General features: G+C 44.7%; 1 protein-coding gene across 7 annotated transcripts in view; it reads right to left on the bottom strand.

The window, feature by feature from the left end:
- LOC6534361 (RNA-binding protein Musashi homolog Rbp6) overlaps nucleotides 1-19,910 on the bottom strand; it is a 178,170-nt gene that overhangs the window by 53,205 nt on the left and 105,055 nt on the right. For all 7 annotated transcript variants that reach the window (XR_005560984.1, XM_015195101.2, XM_039373516.1 and 4 more), the window contains one exon: nucleotides 10,289-10,381. Coding sequence is in view for 6 of the 7 variants with exons in the window: in XM_015195101.2 (XP_015050587.1) it covers nucleotides 10,289-10,381 (93 nt within the window). In the remaining variant the exon portion in view is untranslated. The remainder of the gene's footprint in view (nucleotides 1-10,288; nucleotides 10,382-19,910) is intronic.

Genomic DNA, 19,910 nt, shown 5'->3' with positions numbered 1-19,910 from the left:
TTGCATGCATAAAAAAATTGTAAAAGCGCAGGAGTCGGGCGATAAAAAGGAGCTCCTACTGCTGCCGCAGGATGCAGGATGCAGGAGTCAAAATGACTTTGGGGCACACACAACATAAGTGCATATATATATCACATATAAGCGTTCTCTTTGTGGGTGTGTGTGTGGGTGTTTGTAGTGTGTGTGTAATGACTGATCGTGTGATTTTTTAAGCCACACACACAGTGAGTTGCGTTGAAAGACGATTTATCTTGGACTTGGTGGGGTGATTGCCAGGCTAGATGACTCCGAAAACCCTACACTCGCCGCCCATCCGGCACACAAATCAAGCAAACACACACTCACACACACCAAAGAGAAAGAGATAGAGATGGTGGGGGCGAATGAGATGGCAAGAAAGCATAAAAAGTGGCAGCAAAATAAACAAACAAACGAGTTTTTGCTCCACTCTCTCTGTGAAAACGTAAGTTGCGGTTGCATCAAAACGAACCCAGGGCCAGAGGGAGATGGCAGATCGGGGTGCGAGAGCGAGAGGGCAGCAAAAAATAATAGCAAAATATCTAACCATGGGGAAAACGGGGGGCTCAGGGAGCTCAAGCGGTTGGCAGAGATTAACTTTCGGGTCGCTCAAAGCGACCACAGCAAGTGCTTTACATTTAAAACACGGCAAATGGCAAAGTGCGACAGAGAGGCGCTTAACGCAGCGAAAGAGACGGCAAACAGGACACAAACAGAGCTTGCTTGCGAACAGTCGGATGATGGTCACTGGCGTTGTTGACAAAAGCGCATATGCGAAAGCCGCAAGCCGGCCAGATTAACAATTAGCTGGCATTTTAATATATTTAATATTTATAAGCCAGCTAAATGGGAATTTAGCTATAAAAAAGGTCAGCATAAATAAGCAGCAGGCGAGCCACATAAAAGACCCTTGAATAATGGCCAACGTTTTCTTATCGAGCGTGGCACACAGAAAAAAAGGACCTTCCACCTTTCTTTTTTAGATTTCATTGATTTTTTGTATTTTTTGAAATAGCTTTTATGGCATAATTTAGTAATCACAAATACTATTGCTTGGTTATTTTTAAAATATACGTAATGGAAATGGAGACATTTCAATCAATTCATCAATTGAGTGCCTAGAAGTAAAGCCAATTCGGTTTTTACGGTGTTGTACCTTTTCGAAAACAGGCTTCTTTATCTTTTTATGTTTTGGGCCTGAGGCCATTACGCATACGCCGCGTAGGCCATCAGTCCGTTTTCTGGGTTTATCAATGGCAAATCGATGGTTATTGCTTTATAGGCATTCGTGTAATGTGTTCCACATCGGATCGAACATAACAAAATGCCTAACAAGCCCGAAACAATTCGGGAGTGTGTGCTTCAGCCCTTGGCTAGCGAAAATGTTTTTGTTCTCCGTGTTGAATATTTATGTTTTCACGCAGCAGCCAAAAGCAAATAAACCAAACGAAACAACACTGAACAACACCGAACCGAATAAAACGAGGCGAACTGAAATGAAACAGGGAGTTGCTGCAGAATAAAACATGGCAATGAATTATGATACATGTGTTTGCGACTCCAGTGGCCCAAAAGCCAATGCCAAAGCAATAGCAACAGCAATAGCAACAGCAACGAAAAGGCAGTTAGCTGGAAGCACAGCCAGCACTCATTCATTTAAATGCCATTTTAAACTTAAATGAAAGTTTATGGCTTTTTATTTGCATTGTCGCATATGCTGGCCTACACGTATGTACTCTGTATGTATGTATATGTGTATGTATGGCTAAGGCTGTCGCTTGTTGCTGTTGCGTTGCCTAGTAGATCAACACCCTCCGAAAATTGAGGCAAGTGCAACATACACATGGCAATCAGGCTCGCACACAGCGAGAAAATCGGGGGATGGAAGTGTGTACTTCGTTTTTGCCTAAAAGTCATTTATTTCTTCCTTCCAAATACGATTTTACATATTTCCCGAGGGCAAATGTAATTTCTCGCATTTCCAAGGATGGCTGTTCTAAAAAGGATAGTGAGTTGCTTGCATTTACTTTGAACATTGGATAGTATTTGCCAATGCTGCTTAAAATTTCCTAAAGCCCTCAGGGTTTAGAGTGCGTTATGTCCAGTGTAGCTGCTTGTTTTATAGGAGCGACGTGAACACATATGCCACGCAAAACTCGACACTTTACATTTGCCATGGCAATAATTTATTTTTATTTTCGTTGTTTTGCCAGAAATTCGTTACCTGCCAGGACAGGACGGCATAAACGAGCCGAACTGAAACAGAAACAGAAACAGAACAAAACAGCAGTGAGAAGAACAGAACAGGTAACACGACATGGCAGGTGCAAAAGGCAACTGCGAACAAGCAACATTCAGACGGAGCGGCGTACATAAATCAAATTAATTTTGTAGGCGAGCCAACGTTCGCCATTTTGTGGCACCCTCTTGCTCGCACACGCTTTTCCGACGCCGTCTCGCTCGCACACACACTCGCTTGCTACTTGATGGCCAGCGGCGGGGGCGGCGGGGGAAAAGTGCGTTTTAATTGCAAAGATGCCGCCGCGTTTGGCATCGCGATTCGAGGCTAATTAGGCGCACAATTGGCACGAAATAAAAAGCCAGAAAAACAAAGAAGCGTACGTGACTATCTCAAGCTGTCGATCCGCCACTGCCACGCCCCCCGCCCCCCGTTCCACGAGAGTGTGTGGCAATAAAACGTACATTTAAATTGTCACGAAGGTGAAGGGGCGGGAAGCGGAAAAGCGGAAGAGCGGGAGGAGGGCGGCAACCGCATCGCACGTGTAGCGCACTCGTATTCGTATCATCAAATGAATATTCGCTTATTTGCATCTCTCTCGAGGTGGTAAAAGATACTCCAACCCCATCGTGCTCCACACACTTACACTGCGGGAAAATGCTTAAGAGATTTGAGTTCTTAGCGAACATTATAAATTTTAAAGAGATAATAGCTGATAACTAATTCATTGGAAGCAATGCTTGTAAACCCAGTTAGGAGATTAAATTCCAAACAATTCAATGAATCGTTTTGTTTGAAACGCATATTTATAAATCGCATGTTTAGGATCTAGTGACAGAAGAAGCACTCGAATCCTGGTTAAATATTAAATCCTTTTTCTCTCTGCTCCACACAAGCAAATGAGTCTCAGCTGCTGTTTTTTCAATGAGTGTGCATGTGCGACTGCGGATTGATGGCAGTTGGCTGGCTGGCTGATGGGTGATGGGTGATGGCTGACAAAATGAGTTTTCCACTTGTTTTCTTTTTTGCCTGGCGAAAAGGGACAACTGGGGGCAGCGGTGGGTTAACCTTTGATTCAACAGCTGGCTTTTAAATTAAGATTTCGCCCGGCTGCCAGCTTTGGGTGCCCGGCCCTCTTGTACAATTTCAGCAGCTGGAAATGAGAAAAGTTCCCCCGTTGGCGAGCGAGCGAAGTTTGCAGCTGGCTGGCTGGCCGCTTGCAAATTTCTGCGTCTTGGAGAGTTGTTTGCCGAGAGTTTTTGGCCCGCAGAACTTTGCTAGACTGGTAAATATGGCGTTTTTGGGTGGGTGGAGAATCTAATTTCGAATGATTACGCCGCAGCCTTTCCGGGGAAACTACTTCAAGTGGAATTATGTTATTACTTGGCCGTGGTCCGCATGTATTTCTAGCTGGGCATTCCAGCACACAATGCCACCTCATCTGCATCTCCATCTGCATCTCCATCTCCACATCTACATCTGCATGCGCATCTGCATCTGCAGTGGCATTGGCATCTAATGATATTGAATAAGCACTCGAAAAGCTCATATAAAGTAAACAATTGATTTCCATTACCCCGACTGGGAATCGGAGATGGGAAGCCAGAGGAGGCTTAGCAACTTGGCATTTGCTTAGCCACCGTTTACTTGCACATTTCCCTCCTTTTCTTCTCTCTTCGTTTTTTTTTTTATTTTTTACCCCAATTCTAAGCACTTTTCCTGCCCACTTGGCTGGCGGATATCTGGAGTCGCAGTGTGTGTGAGAAGAGCCAGTTTCTTGCGAGTTATTTTCATATTTGTTTAAAGTCTATTTACCGCAAGTTGACAGTGAAATATGCGAAACTAGCGCGTAGCCAAATAAGTGCGACAGTTTCCGGTTACAACTGTGGCAATGCCAATGTCTTGCGGGTAGCAGCAGGAGATTTTTCCTGGTCCGCAGCGCTTTTCCCTCTCCAAATTTCCCCACCCTCCTCCTTCTATGCTAGCCGTGAGTTTTGCAGAATTTTCTCCCCTTCGTCAGAGTTGCCTGCATGTCATTGCGGTTTGTTTGTTTGCTTGACTTGCGCCCGGGTAAGGATTTCATGTGCTTGAGCCGCCGAAGGACGAGGGCTGTGGATGGGGATGGGGATGGGGCTTTCGAGAAGGGGTTTTCCAGAGGGGCTTTCCAGAGGGAGATGAGCCCGAGCAGGACCAACCGCAGAGTTCTGTGTGTGTGTGTGTGTGTTTGCGAACCTGTCTGTGCGGGCTGCCTGCCTGTCCGCATGACAATTTGTTGTGCATGAAATCTGCTGCTGCTGCTGCTCCTGCTGCTGGTGGTGCCCCATCCTGCGTCCTTCTTATTTCTGCTTACTGGTGCAACGTTTTTTGCGCAATTTGCCAAAGCCATGCCAGGCACGAAGCAGATATGCAGAGCAGCTAGGAGCAACCAGAAGGAAACCAGCGAACAGGACGAGCAGCAGCTCACGCTCCGACTCCGATTCCGAATTCGAATCCGACCACGACTGCAGCTACACTGGGAAAATATGCTCGGCAAAACTATGTTGAAATAGATTGGAATAGAAAATAAGGCCTGGATTTTTAAACTATCTATAAAGACGATGAAAGAATACCTACAAGAGGCTTGAGTTACTATATATGTTTTGCATTTTAATTTACTTTTTCATGCGAGAAGATATTTTTTCTCTCAGTGCCTGGCTGTAGCCACAGTTAAGCTCGGTCCGGGCAAATAGTCTGGGCTGTGTAAACAAACGGTTATCCCTGCCGAGTCGCTCGCTTGCAAGACATATTAGATTTCCCTTCGCCGCTATATCTCCCGATGTCTATGGCCACAGCCGAGTTTCTAGTGGAAGTGGTAGTGGTAGTAGTGGTAGTTGTAGTTGTAGCTGAGCCTAACCACTGAGACGGAAGTAATGTGTCTATCAAAGCATTAACAACGAGCCTGGCCAACGAAACGAAACCAAAACGAAACCAAAACGTCTTCGTTTCAAATAGAGTTTTTCGCATACCCTAATCGCAAGGAAAAGGGGTGCATCGTATTGATTTCCCATCGGTTTTGAGCTCAGCCGAAGATAGGGCTTAATGGTAGGGTATTCCGATCCCAAACCACGATTGACAGCTATGAAAAATGTGTATTGCATTGTTTCAGATGGGGTTTACAAGAATAGACGGATGGACGGACGAACGGATGGATGGATGGTTGGATGGATGGTACTTGTTTGCCAAATGCCTTTTGCATTAAACGCCTTTATGCCAAATTGAACACAATTAAATTAGCTGCGGCCAAGGGATTAAGGTGGAAATTGCCATCGTTGTTGTTGTTGCTGTCGCTGCTTTCTGTGTTTATGTATAACTAATTGGCTATGTAAATGGCAGCTGAGTGGTTGCCGTGTGTTTGGCGTGTGCATGTGTTTGTACACCTACACACACATACGCATGCTGTTAATTACGAGCATAGGCAACCGCAGCTTATAGATGATTGGACCGGTTTAGAGTGGCTCCAAAGGTTATAGGGTGGCTCCCCCCCAACTCTGCTTTTTAGTTCAGTTCAGTTCAGTTTGGGCCTGCTGTTTGTCAAGGGGCGGCCTGCACCACATCATCCGCCCACATTGACATTTCGAGCAGCGTTGTCATGAAACCTTTTGCTAAGGATTATGCAAATCTGCCACTCATCGTGCATTCACACTCACACTCACACTCGCACACTCACTCGCACACTGACACACGCAGCCACACACACACTCACTGGCGTGCCTTCATTTACATTTACATTCAGCTAGCTGAAGATTTGCGCATCATAATTTATGCCCCTCAAGCCCCACATTTCCCCGACAGAGACAGCTAGCCTGCCGAGAGAAAGAGAGGGGGCGAGACACTTCATTCAGAACGCCTCAAAAATTGCCCGCAGTTATGACAGTCAGGTGAGCTCCGACAGAATCAGGAGCAGCCAGGACTCACTCGGATTCTTATTCACATTCGCAGTTGGGCACTGCAAGAAATCTTTACCTTCTTCTACTTTTAAAGGTCCTTGAGTTTTACAAAAACATAGTTTCAATTCGCTGTATCAATTCAGTTCTACTGCATATCTGAATATCTATACAAATTAATTCATCACTTTTTATTTTGCTTAGCTCTAAATAGTTTATATCACTTTTTTAAACAATAAAGGCAATTAAGATTTTCCTCTTCAGCAATTAGTAATTCAGTAGTCATCATCAATTACATTCAGCTGAATCGATTGCCTTATATGTATATACTAATCGCTTTTTTAGATATTTGTGTTGCACTTTACCAAACACCTTTATCATTTCAAAAGTTATTCAAGACAAGCGTCGGAACAATATTGTTTTTCACACTAAATCTCGAATGGCCATTTGTTATTTTTCGCGACAGTGTGTTCTGGCTCTCGCTCGCTTGCCTTCCCATAATTAAATCATAAAAAATTGTTTTTTAATGAAATTAGTTGGGGTTTTTTTTTCTGCGCTGCTGTTTTCGTTTTGGCTTTGCTTTGCATGATTTGTCATAATTAATACCGAAGTGGGTGGGCGACCGCAGGCGGACAGAGGTTTATCCGACATTTGAGTGGCCTGGCACCAACAGTGTTTCCCATTTGGCCCAGAAGATGGTGCACTTTTGGCCATTTGCCTTCCGTGGAAAGGGGGGTCGGGGGTTCGGAGTTCGGGGTCCTGGCCCTCATAAAATGCTTATGAAAAGCGCTTAAATTTACTAACCTCTTGCGGTGCGGTGCGATGTGGAGGGGTGCGGTGCGGTGCGAGGGAAATCTGCAAATGCAAACACCGTAAACACCTTTAAGAGCCAGTCCAAAGGAGACCGGACTTGGCTGCCAGATCCTGATAGTTGGCCGGGCAATTTCCATGCGAAGGGACTTTACAAAATGTGTAGTTTATTTGCAATTTTTTAGCCAACGAGCTTTACGTTTCTGTTTTGACTCCCACTCCCACTTTTCCCGACCTCCCAACCCACCGAATGTGGAATTTTCGTTATCGCCCAACTTGCAGCAGCAGCAGCAGCTGCATCAGTTGCAATAAAATCAGTGGCCAAAGGTTGCAGCATCTGAGGTCAGCTGGGTGGCACTTTTCCACTTTTCCACCTCCCAGTCCCTTTGCATGTGTGTTTGTGTGTGTGTGTGCTTGTTAAATAGAACATTTGCAGGGAAAACCTGCGCTGGAAAAATTTGAAATTCGCCCGTTGTGTTTTGCTTATCCTATTCGTTTTTTCCCTCAGTTCTAAGTTCTTTTGATTTGTTTTCGCATTTGGAAAATAGTTTTCTGATTTGCATTTAAAAGGGGATTTTTTGTGGGGCTATCAGGGCGCTAGAAGGCCTACGGAAAAAACATTGTACATATATTGGACTTACAAAAGGTGTTGCAGATAAAATTGTATACAAGCATGGGCGACAGAATAAATAGCGTAGATTTCGAACAGGAAATCAAAACTTATTCTGCGAAATGAGAGAATAATTAACAATGATTTTTTAAGGGCATCCGACAGTGGCAGCCTTGCAACGCAAAATGAAAATGCAAATGCAGCCAGACAACTATGAAAACATTTGAATATAGTACTCGAAGAGATACAGTTAACTGGAAATGCCATTCGCCACAAAATGATATAAAAAGGTTTCCCTGGCAACACGAAATTGGCTGGCAGAGCTGCGTCATAAATTTCTATCTCCGCTATACACATATATATATAAATGTATATATATTCTATATAGAATAGAATCGGGGGCTGTTGTTGTGGGTGCTATGGCGCATACGCATGCAACTATTAATCATATTGAATGGAGCGCCCCGACCGGTCCGGCTAATCAATCTTGCCAGGAGCAATCTCTCCGCGCTCATCTCATCCAAAGCGGAAGAAAAATGGCCGCTAAAGTCATTAACGGCTCGCTGGTCACCTGCCGCCAAAAACCGGGACAGGGAAAACTGTGGGAAAAGCCGCGAGGTGGGTAAACTAAGCCGCCGGTTGCCGCTTGCCGTTTGGCTATTTTGTTTATGGACCTGGCGAAAATCTATCTGCACACCGCCGCACCTTTCCCTTTCGATTTTCCCTCGGTTTTCCCAGCTGCCCAATGAGGCGGCAGGCAAGAGCCAAAGGGGATTAGTTGTAATCAATAACTTGGCCAAAAGGAAGAGGACGGAAAACTGGTCTTGGGCTTCTGTTTTGTTTGCCTGTCGAAAGTTTCTCCGCACAGCTTATGGCCGGGCTTATACACTTGCAGCCAAGTTATTATTATAATTTCCTTTGCAATGCGGATTAATTGAAAAGTTTTCCATTAAGAACTCGCGCTTGGTTAAATCGCCCGCCGCCTTTTGTTTCACCTTTTCGCATAAAATATGTATTACCTATACGAGTATACGAGTATACATATAGATTTGCGTGCTCCATAGTATCTTCACTATTTGATCGTTATGGATTTTGACAGCTTCGCCGGGCACGATGAAAATTACTTAAAAGCATTTCGTTACCCAGCGCTGATTTGATTGATGGCCGTTTATGGCTGCTTTCCTCTCACTCGTCATTATATTCGCATTATCAAGTGCTACAGCTATAGATATACATATATATATATATATATATAAAAAGGGGCGGGGCAATGGAGCATTGCAAATGGCAGTTGACGTCTTGCGGCGAGGAGCTGACAAAAAGTTGCGCCAATTTATGTCAATTATCGGAAGCTTTACCTGCGGAGTTGAGTTTCATTCGGGGGTTGGGCATTGGATGGGTTGCGGGAAATCGAGAAAATCGAGAGAATCGAAAATCCCCTCGAGAGCAGGCTGCGTAATTTGCTGGGGAAAACAAATAATGGCATTTTTAGCTGTTACCCGATACAGCTACTTGTTTTCTTCTTTTTTTTTGTTTTGTTTTTCATCATTCAAATTTGTCACTGGGTGACTGGGAAATTCGATAATGTTTAAGGGAGGCTGGCATCCCTTTTTTCCCACTCTGGGATATTGAATTGAAGTTTGAGTTATTGGGTTTAAACATGGGTTGGGCATTGAATTTCTGAGCTGTACGGTTCAATCTTTTGTTACCAACTAATATGCTTTTAAGGTAAACTAGAAATTACTTTAGTATTGAATTGAATAGTATTTAAAGCAACTCGTTCGACTTAATATGTCTTAGCTCCCCTAGCACATTTCATATCCACCTAGCTGCATCCATTTAATGCTTAAACTCTACTCGACATGTGTTATCCTCTTGAAAAAATCCCCACCATCCGATGGCACATCGTTAATGAAAATCCGTGTTTGGGGCTTTTTTTGCGCTTCGACGGGATCGAGAGAGTCGCTCATTAAAATCGGCGGCGGGAAGGCAGAAAAGCGTCTAGCAAATCGATTTTCGTTTAGTATCGTAATCAACAACACGGGATTTTGGTGCTCGTGCTAAAAATTTGTTTTTTGCGCTATAACAAGTCTGGCAAAGCCCCCCGTTTCGGCCTTTTGCCCAACATGGCTGAATGGAGAACTTAAAGAGCACTCGAACGGCACTCAGCCGCAAACACACACACACACACATGCACACTCGATATGCATATGTGTGTGTGTGTTTAAGTGGAGTTCTTTTTTTTGGGGGGCGGAGTGGAGTCCTGAGCTTTGCAGTACTTGTCAAGATTGAATTTGGTTCGAATTTTTTAGAGGTTTTTCTCGTTCATTCACTGGCTTCGTATTTCTTTTTTTTTTTGTTTTTTTTTTTGGCGTTTTTATTGATCAAACAAAACATAGCAAGTGGCAGCCAGTGAAGGTGTCACTGCTTACGGCAAGAAAATAAAAAAAAAAGAGAAAAATATATATACAAATCTACCCGTACATTGTATTTGGTTGAGGAAACACGCGCAGTGCGAATAGATTGCATGATTTGCTCCACTGCCTGTCATTCTGATTTTTTATGATTATTATTTTGCTTCATTTCGCTTAGCATTTTGGCATGTGACTGGCTCCCCTTTCATAGAGTTAGGAATATACCAATAGGGGGATATATACTATTCAGAGGAAAGCAGTTCTCTTCACTTACCGGACCAAACTGTTCGAAGTAACTTTTGACATCCTCCAGTGTGGTGGGCGCCGAGAGGCCGCCCACAAAGATTTTCTTCGTTCTCGTCACCATCTGCAAAGGATTCGAAAAGAGCGAAAAACGAAACGGGTGAATATATATGTATGCATATGGCAGGCGAGTAATGAGCGGAAAGGTTAAGTTGGGCGGTATTTAAATATGCATTTTATTCGGGACTTTACGCGGCTTTCTCGCAAAGTTATGACCCCTCTGATGGCCGGGAGCTCGGGAACTTGAGGCTTCGACCTTCGACCTCGCCCGTCTTCCTCCCAACTTCCTGTAACTTATGGCCACCAACTTTCGCCATGAGTCGTTCGGCCATTTTGTGCATTTTATGTACTACATGCATGGCCCTTATTCTCTTTCTCTCGCCTGCAATTGTGTGAGTGTATGTCTCTGTGTGTGTGTGTGTGCAGCTGGCATTTTTAAGCTGACAGTTTCAAGTGCCAACTTTACGCAGTTAGCGCTGCAGAAGCAGCAGCCGTCGAGCACCCAGCTCCGAAAATGATGGCGAGACAAGGACGAGCAGCCTCGGGCTTGCATATGTAGCTGCACTCGCAGAAATGACTTTCACGCTCAAGGATACACTTCTAAAGTCAAGAATACATTACTCCTTTAAGATTTAAAATTTCACAACTATTTTGTACTTGTTTCTTAAGGATGTATATACATGATCCTGATATATGATGCATACTTTATATACCTTATTTCTAAATAGGTGTCCCTTCTTTTGATAAACAATTTACTTGAGAGCAACTTGGCTTTGTCAAAATGTCAGAAGGCCTTTCGCTCGCGATCTTCAAAATGTCTCCCATCACACATTTGTTTGCAGTGCATTCGTGCATGTGTGTGCCAGCTGCTGGCTGTCATGGTGTGCGCGTGTGCGTGTGCGTATGTGTGTAGTGCAACGCCAGCCTTTTTAGCCAGCAGGCAAGCGTAAACTGTTAACGTTAAGTGACGGCAGTTAAGGCACAGTGGGCCCATCGCAGGGCCCCACCAATTTTAATTTGTATAATTTTTAAAAAATTACCCACAAGCTAAGTAAACCCCAGAGACCGCGGCTAAGTTCAGAGGCTGTCACGGTTGGCTGGGAAAATCCAAGGGGGCGTTGTTCTCGACAGGATCTGTGGAGGAGCAGGAGCAGAAGGAGCAGGAGGAGCAGGAGGTGCGGGGCCCACGGTTCGAGGGACCCTCGAATAAACCGGATGAAGCTGATGACGCTGATTGCACTGACGCTTGCAAGCTGCAATTTATGAGCACGGCACAGACAACGGGGATGAAAACACCCCCATCCCCACATCCATCCAACCCCAATCCCCTTTTTAAGGGGGTGCAGGCGATGTGGGATATGTCCGTTAAGGAAGCTAACGATATGTAACAGCGGTGCTGATGTTTCTGCAGTGCCAGCAGTAAAATTCATACAATGTCGTAAAATTAAAACACTTGTGCTGTCGCACTCACTCGCGCACATAGATACATAGGAGCTAGAGCGGGGGAGGGGTAGGGGTAGCGAGGGGAGGTTTAGATGTTACTACAAAGTTGGTCGTGCAGCTTTTGGCAAGGCAAATCGCTTTGGCCCAGAGTCCTGTCTTCTTGCTCAGCTCCTGGCTTCTGTTTTCGGTCTCCTTCTTCCTGTCGCTTTTAGTTTTTCCTCCTCCCCCTGCTCCTGCTGCTCCTTCTGTTTTTCCTTTTTCGTTTTTCTTCCTTTTTTTTTGTGTCTGTGCTGCACTTTAGCCAGGTTGAGTTAGCAGTGGGACTTGCGGTCGGAATGGGGTGGTGCTGCACTCCGCGGGCGTTCCCTCTAACAATTTGCAAGGGCAAAAAAGACCAGAAATCAAGTTGAGAGTGCGCTGCAAGAAAGTAACTGTAACAACATGACGTCCGAGACAACGTTGAAGCCGGCACCATCCCATTAGGCCAGAATCACCCCCCTCGATGCGCCGCCCATGCTGCTCATCATCGCCAGCCTCAAAATGGGCACAGAAATTGCAGCGTTGTTAAAAAGCGATTCAAACTGCAGTGGCCAGCACTTTGAGTGTGGTTTGTGCACTAACAGAAAATTAGTGTTTGTAGTGTTTTAGTTATTTCAAGCCATCTTAAAGGCAACAACTTTAAACGAGGAAAATAATGGAGCATCAACTAATAAACATTTAAGTTCAGGCGATCTTTCAATAATTATGCGAAAACTTTGCATCTTCTATTATTCAAGGAGTGCTCATTTTTTCTCTTAGATTTGAAGAATTTAAATGATGTTTGATCATCTACTGTGCTCAAAAGTGCTTTTCTTTGTGCAGTTGCCACAGTTGCAGTTACTTAGCAGTCGACCACAACGCACTTCGGCTGCACTAATCACTCGCAGAATGGAGCTACTTAAACTAATAAACTGAAGACGGGAGTTTGATTGCTCGGCCAATGTCGGCAATGTCATCATCAAATATAAATGAACCAGTTCGGGAACACGCCCAGTGCTGATAGCGGGGCATGAATCAAAAACAAAACACACCCAAAACCGAACCAAACGCGACCTCAAGACAAATACACATGCGGCTACGGGGAAACACGGATATTCGGGCTACAAGGATACGCAGAAACGCAGATACTCAGGCACTCAGATACTCGGCTACTCGGATACAAATGGCACCACACACGCATACTAACGAAGTGACACGGCATTTTAACGGTCGCCGCAGCGGAGCACAGATTAGGAATGTCAATATTAGCCACAAGGACTGCGATGAGCCGCCGGATGTCCTGCGGGGATGGAGGATGGAGGTGGCCTCGGGTCGAGTGGGTGGGGCCGACAACTGGCACAATGTTTGGCCATGGCCATGTCTTTTTGGCCGGGTAATGCCGAAATGCCGAAAATTTGACAAATGACGTCAGGAGTGGGCGTGATCAAGCGGTGGGCGTGCCAGCCAAATGGAGTGGGGAGGGGAGGAGAGGACACACGGAAGCGCAAGAGGGCGGAGCGGTTACAATGCAGTTGACAAGAAAGTCGCCCACTGGATGGATGTCTAATGTGGAACAGACGCGACGGTGACAACGAAACTGTTGTCCACCAAAAGGGAGTGCATGTAAATAGAACACTTGTAATCTGGAACTGTTAGTTAAGAAATGCATAATATACTATGCAGTATAGCTTTAATTCATTTCACTTATAACTTCCTTGTTCTAGAAGAGCTCGCATAATTTGATTACTTTTGATTGGAAAATGGATTATCCCATGACGTATGCAACCTAGAAGCTTAGTCTTCTTTTCTCCGAAATGTAATTGTTTGATTTTTGATTTGCCTTCCAGTTGGTAAATTAAATTCCTCTTGTTGCGTTGGCTTCTTAATCATTCAATTTAATCGATTTGCATGAAAACAAAAGATGAGCACGAAATAACCATCAAACAAGCAGAATAAGAGGCAATCAATCAATTCAACACCTATTTTATTACTTCATAAAAAGATTTACGCCTTTCTTCTAGCTCTGTGGATTTTAATGAGGCGTAGCATATAAATAGGAAAATACAATAAAATCGACACTTTATCACGACCTTTCATCGATGCGCAAGACGGTTGACAAGTCGCATGCATATTTCATTCTGACAGAGATGCTTTATCGATAGCCCCGACTTATCCGGAATGTGCTCATCTTACTCGAGATTCCTGGGATGGGATGGGATAGGATGGATGGAAAGCGATGCCGACATGGCCATCATCTCCATCATCTTCCGGGGCTGAGAAGCCGACGCCGATGTCTGTTATGTTAGTGGGAAAGGCCAAATCAATTTAACACTTTCAACTAAATTATTCATTTTGCATAATAATTTTCAAATCTGTCAAAAATGTACACACATACAGATACACAGCATTTTCGAGGCGTCTGCACTTTCACACGCTCCGGCATGGGGGCGTGGCACTTTCGGGGGCGGTGGCGTTTGCGGAACGCTTCCCAAAAAGCACTCAAATAATTCCCGGGCGTAAGCTAAACCAGCGCAAAGTTGCCGAGAGCTCACAACAATGGCAAACGGAAATTGGGTGAGGGGTTTTCTCTGCAAGGCAATGAAATCGAGGGGTTGTTCTTGCGGGCAGCTGAGGGGGGGTGGGGTGGTAAGAGGATAGGGGTTTGGGAAAATGGAAAACCCTTTAACCGTGCGTAGGCTCCGCCGCCGTTCGCCAAGCGTCGCAAATTCTGTTAAGCGAAAATTTCATCAACGGTTCAGAATTTTCATTCGCCATTCAGACTTTTGCCCCACCTGCCCTTCTCCCCTCCCTTCCATAACCACCGCCATCGCCATCGTTCGTTGTCAAAATGAAAGGAAAATGTCTCATAAATCCTTTTAATATTAAATGAGCTCGTTCTACGCGACAGGCTTGGCCCAACCCGCGAAAAGCGTGAGGGAAAATGGTGGAAATTCGGGCAGCGCACACACTTAAAATTATGTGGCTAATGGGAGCAACTTGCCTGGAAATTGCGCGCGGAACTGCGGAGATATCTCGAATCGGCGACACATGTTCAGCGGGAAAAGCATGGAAATGCGAGGAAAATCGGGTAAAATGGGGGAAAAGGGGGAAAAACCAAGGGACCGGGGCACTCTGCCAATTGTCATTAAATGTAATTTTTAAACCTGTTAGCGCATGTGTGCCATAAAATGTGAGGTTAAAAAGGGTTTTTCTTTCGGGCCTCCCTAGGATGTCCTTTTTTCTGTGCGTTGCCATTTGGTTTTATTGTGAAATTAGTCGACAAAAGCGGGTTTATTAAAGTTTGCCCTGAAATTCCTGATGCGTTGCCTGAATTTCGGGCCTGGGCGGCGAAGGGTTAAGGGAGGATTTTCAACGACAACAATTTGTAACATTTGCCGCACTTCCCGCAAGAATTTTGGCCGCCGGGGGTTTGGATGGACGAAAAAAAAAAATCGACATTGCTGGAAATCGGGATTGGTTGTAACCCACTCGAAAAAAGAGCTCCAACATCATTCAAAGTGACAAATTATCCATGCAAATTTTATACAAAATAAAAGGGGAGACCCACAAAACGCCCGCCGCCGTGGGAAAAAGTGTTGCATACTTATGAGTGTTGGCAAAGAGCTCCGGCATGAAATGTGAGCATTGATAGAAAGTTTGACAAATGCCAAAGGATGCCATTTCAGGATAAGAGCCACGACGGAGACGGAGCAAAATGTATGTAGGCTGCTTATTCAAGCATTATCTTTGTTCATTTCCTTTTACACTTTGCAAAATGAAACGAATGATTCTGCCATTTATTCCATGGGAGTTCTTTTTAGACTAAACCTCGTTTATATTTGGTTCGAAATTTAAAGAGCTACTTATCACTGATGATAAATGGTAATTGCATGCTGTACTACGCTGTGATGTTATGCAATAACAGGAATCAATATTAAACAAACGCTTCCTAACTGCACAACACTATCTCAAATCACAATCTAAATATCCCACAGCTTATGTAGCCCTATTTGCTCATCAAATTATTATATTAAATTGATCCTGAAAATCGATGTTTTTGCAGTGCACGCTTGGAGTTATGTATAATTCAATATGCTCCATCAATGCCGAATTTTGGGTTCTCGGCTTTCTGTTTTTGTCTGGCTTTCAATTAAAATGACCATAATCACACACAGTCACAGACAGGACTCACCCACACCCTCGACCACGTACACACTCACTGTCGCACACACACACACACACACACACACACATGTGGCCCTGATCCCAGTGCGTTGAGCCCAAACAAAATTTGTGCAATTTCCGTTACTAATACTTTTTGGTCAATTTCCTTCGAATTTGCTTGGCCAGTCGATGCGGCAGGACAAAAAGCGATAGTTCGTTCGTCTTCCTTGTTGATTTATTGCCCTGACAGAAGGAAGTCCCATCCTCCGTTAGGTCCTTAATTTCGTTGATATTTATGCGGCAAATGTCCCTGCGAACGTAGCCAATAAACACGTTCCTGCTGTCACTGACAAGGGATAATGGGCCTGGTTCATAGAGAAATCAGCATTTGAATATGCCCCAGGGACGAGGATTGAGAGTCCGAGAGTGAGGACGGCCCTTCAAAGGGAATGCAAATTCCGAGCAAAGTCCTGCTTTTTTGTCCGGCTTTAACTTGTAAATCAAATGAAATATATGGCCGGCACATAAATACATTTTCGTAGATTGATGTCGAAGAGTTAAGTTCCCCAACCCAACCCAACTGAACTGAACTGAACCGATTCAAGCCGAGCTGAGCTGAGTTGGCATTTTAATGAGCTCCATAATGCGACGAGGCAACAGAACTAAAATGGCGCATCGCTCACAAATTGGCGGCGAGTGGGTGGCAAAAAGGATGGCAAAAGCCAGAGCACGAGAGTCCTGGCAAGTCACCTTATTTATGCATAACAATAATGAATATTATACAACAAGCCCGAAATGTAATTCTGTGTAATTAATTATTAATTTATGCGCATACATTTAACTCACACGCATTGTCGTCGACAGCAGGAGCAAAGGCAATGCCAGGACCAGGACACATGTGTGCGACTCCGTCTCAATCCCTTCGCATTCTCCTCTCTCTGTGACTGTGCCAGTGTGTGTGTGTGTGTTTGGCATTGGCATCCTGGCACAATGGCGGCTGGCGGATACGGAAACTGTTTTGCTGCCGTTGATGCCGATGCCATAGAGAAGCCCCGGCCATTGTAGTTGCCGATGCCGGGCTTACCCATTAATTGGTGCTATTTATGGCTTGATTGGTTTTTAACATATTCAAGTTTGCATTCGAATGTACCCTGTTTGGTAATATTCGCCATTTATACGAATATTTATAAAATTACCCTTGTAAAGGAATACCTTGTCTAAACTGATCTGTTTAGTTTTTGATTTAGTTTAAGCTTTAGGTTTTATATCATGCTTATCATATTATTTAATTCTGAAATTTAATTTACTTAAAATTCGTAATATTATTCCTAACTTTTATTATTTTAACCAGTTTTGCCCAGGACATGTCCTGTTCGAGCACCACCTGCATATCCCTTAATGCCGCTGCAGCGATACTAACGACTAACGACCAACAAAGTCATTCCTGATGCTGGTCGCATGTTGCTGCCTCTGTCGTTCTAATGTTAAGTTGAATTGTCATTAAAATTGTCGTCCATAATTTCGACATTAAATACACACACAGGCGAGCACACACACGCAACCTGCTAAACCTGCTACCGAGCGGCTATATATGTGTGCGTGTTTGTGTGTATGTAAATGGTGCGGCTGGCCCCTCGATGTATGCAACACTTTTGGCTTGGCGAGCAGAGCATAAATGCTTGCCTCTGCTTAAGCAGATGTGTGAGTGAGAGTGCGCCTGATGTGTGTGTGTGTGTGTGTGTGTGTGCGGAGCGTGGTTAAAAAGTGCCAACGCAGCATGTTTTCAACATTGTTTAAATTTATATGGTAGACAAGCGAGCACACACACTTTGGCGCACTCGAAGGACGTGGATGGGACACCCAGGACACCCAGGACAGCCGCAACTTGTGCTTAAAGTTTTAAATTTGCATAACACAGCAAAGGAGCAAGAAGAAGTGTGCAGCTTGGAGCAAGGAGCAAGGAGCATGGAGTCAAGGAGGGTCAGCCGAGGACATTCTAGTCCTGGCTCTCTTACGTAATTGCCGGGCTCGTAAACTCCAGGACCAATCATCATTAGGCGCTCGGTCATTACATAATTATCGCAATCACAACTTGCAGGTAATTGAAATTGTGTGTGGTGTCCATTCGGAGTCAATTTCGATAAAGTTTCCCTCAATTCCGATTCCGGTCCGTAGTTTCGTATACTGGCTTCCATTTAACGCTAATCACTTGCAGTCACACACAGCGAACTCGAAACTCACTTTGAGCCAAATAATTTGTCTTTCTATTTCCGTTTAATGGCCGCAAGGCGGGGGGCTGTTGGGCAAAACCTTTCTTGCTTTCCGGCGTTATAGATTGTTTTTGGCCAAGGTCAAAAGCGGGCCACTCGGGGCGGGCTAGGTGACGGTTTTGCTTAATTAGAACATTCATTAATCAAATCAAAACCATTTGCCACCCCGGGCTTAGGCCTAGCCGGGCCACGAAAAACCAGAAAACCAGGCCAGACAATGAGGAAAAGCGAAAGAAGGAAACTTTTGGCGAATGGCGGCCAGGCACGCACAGGGCCCCAGAAGAGCTGGCCAAAAGGAGGAGAGTGGCAAATAAATTCGGTCGCACAGAAAAACGACAAGCGGCATAACAAAGCGCACAGATTCAGCCAAAGGACGCAAAATAACGGAGCCACAGGATGAGCCAACGTAATACAACAAAGGACGAGAAACGGAAAAATGCGACCATTAAAACACATTTGTATATCTATTTTTGGGGCGAAACCAGCTCGACCTCAAACTTCTGAGCGGCGGGCGGTCCGCGGCGAATGCCACAAAACCCAGGAACCCAGGAACCCCAAAAACCCGAAACTCTAACCGAAACTTAAACCGAAACCAAAAGATACAGAAACGGCGAAATGGAAGACCAACAATGGCCAGCACACAAATACTTAAAACTACTTTAATTTATGGCACACGCATTTCTGCGTTTAGCTCAGCCCCTTTCCCGTTCATTTCCGTTACTATTCATGAGAGTGGGCTCTTTCCCGAGGTCGGAGGCCAAAGCAATCAGTCAGCAAACAACATGGCTTTGAGCCCTGCCTTTAGTCACTCTTTCAAAGGATACGCTCTCTAATAAGTCGCCCAAAGGAACGCGCCAATTCAAAGGCATCTCGAGACGAGTGTTGCGAGTTGCCTCCCATTTCCATCAAATTTATAAGTGCAGACCCGCCGCATATATGACCCAGCCAGTTATCAGCGTACGTGGCTGAGATTTGTCCGGCAAATTAATGAGAAATCATAAATCAGAAGATAATTGGAGAGCCCTGGCGGCCCGAAAAGTCTTTCTTTTCGGTTTTTCTTTAGCGGTTCTGGCGGTTTACAAAGTCAAAGCGATATCGTCAGTCACTCTGCTTCCCTTCGCTGCAGTCAGTTGCACCCGCCTCAGCGCCCAGATGCACAGAGAAAATTATAATTATTTTCCATTTTTCACTATTTCTGTAGAGCTTGTGGTAGATCAGGTCTAATACAACAAATGCTTATCTAAACTGCTTATCTAAATGCTTATGCTAAAGACACTTAGTTTGTTTTGATGGCGAAATTATAAAAGACAGCTTGATCCTGTTTTTTAATGTTTTTCTCTCCGTGTACGCCCCTTTTCTGGCTTTTCTGCCAACTGCTGAGTGGGTAAATTATGCATAAGCGCACTACCAGCCACATTATGACGAGGCAGGCGGACGTCTGATGCAGAACGCAGCTGCCTGGATTATATATGAGTGGTTTGGGGATGGGGGGGTAGGTAAGGTGAGCGGAAAGGGGGCAGCGGGGAAGGGGGGGATGGATCAGGAAAGGGGCTGGCAACTCACTTGTCAACGTGCTCATCACATTTCTTTCCAACCAAACCAAACGAAACGAAACGAAACGAAACCACCCAAAACCACCCAGTTTGCCGTTTATGCGCACCAAGGCAAACAAACAGCAAAATATTTGTATGCTAAGCC

The sequence above is a fragment of the Drosophila yakuba genome, chromosome 3L (genome assembly GCF_016746365.2).
Source record: "Drosophila yakuba strain Tai18E2 chromosome 3L, Prin_Dyak_Tai18E2_2.1, whole genome shotgun sequence".
Lineage (NCBI taxonomy): Eukaryota > Metazoa > Arthropoda > Insecta > Diptera > Drosophilidae > Drosophila > Drosophila yakuba.
Note: the sequence above shows the minus strand (reverse complement) of the source record. Positions and strands in the feature narration are given on the sequence as shown.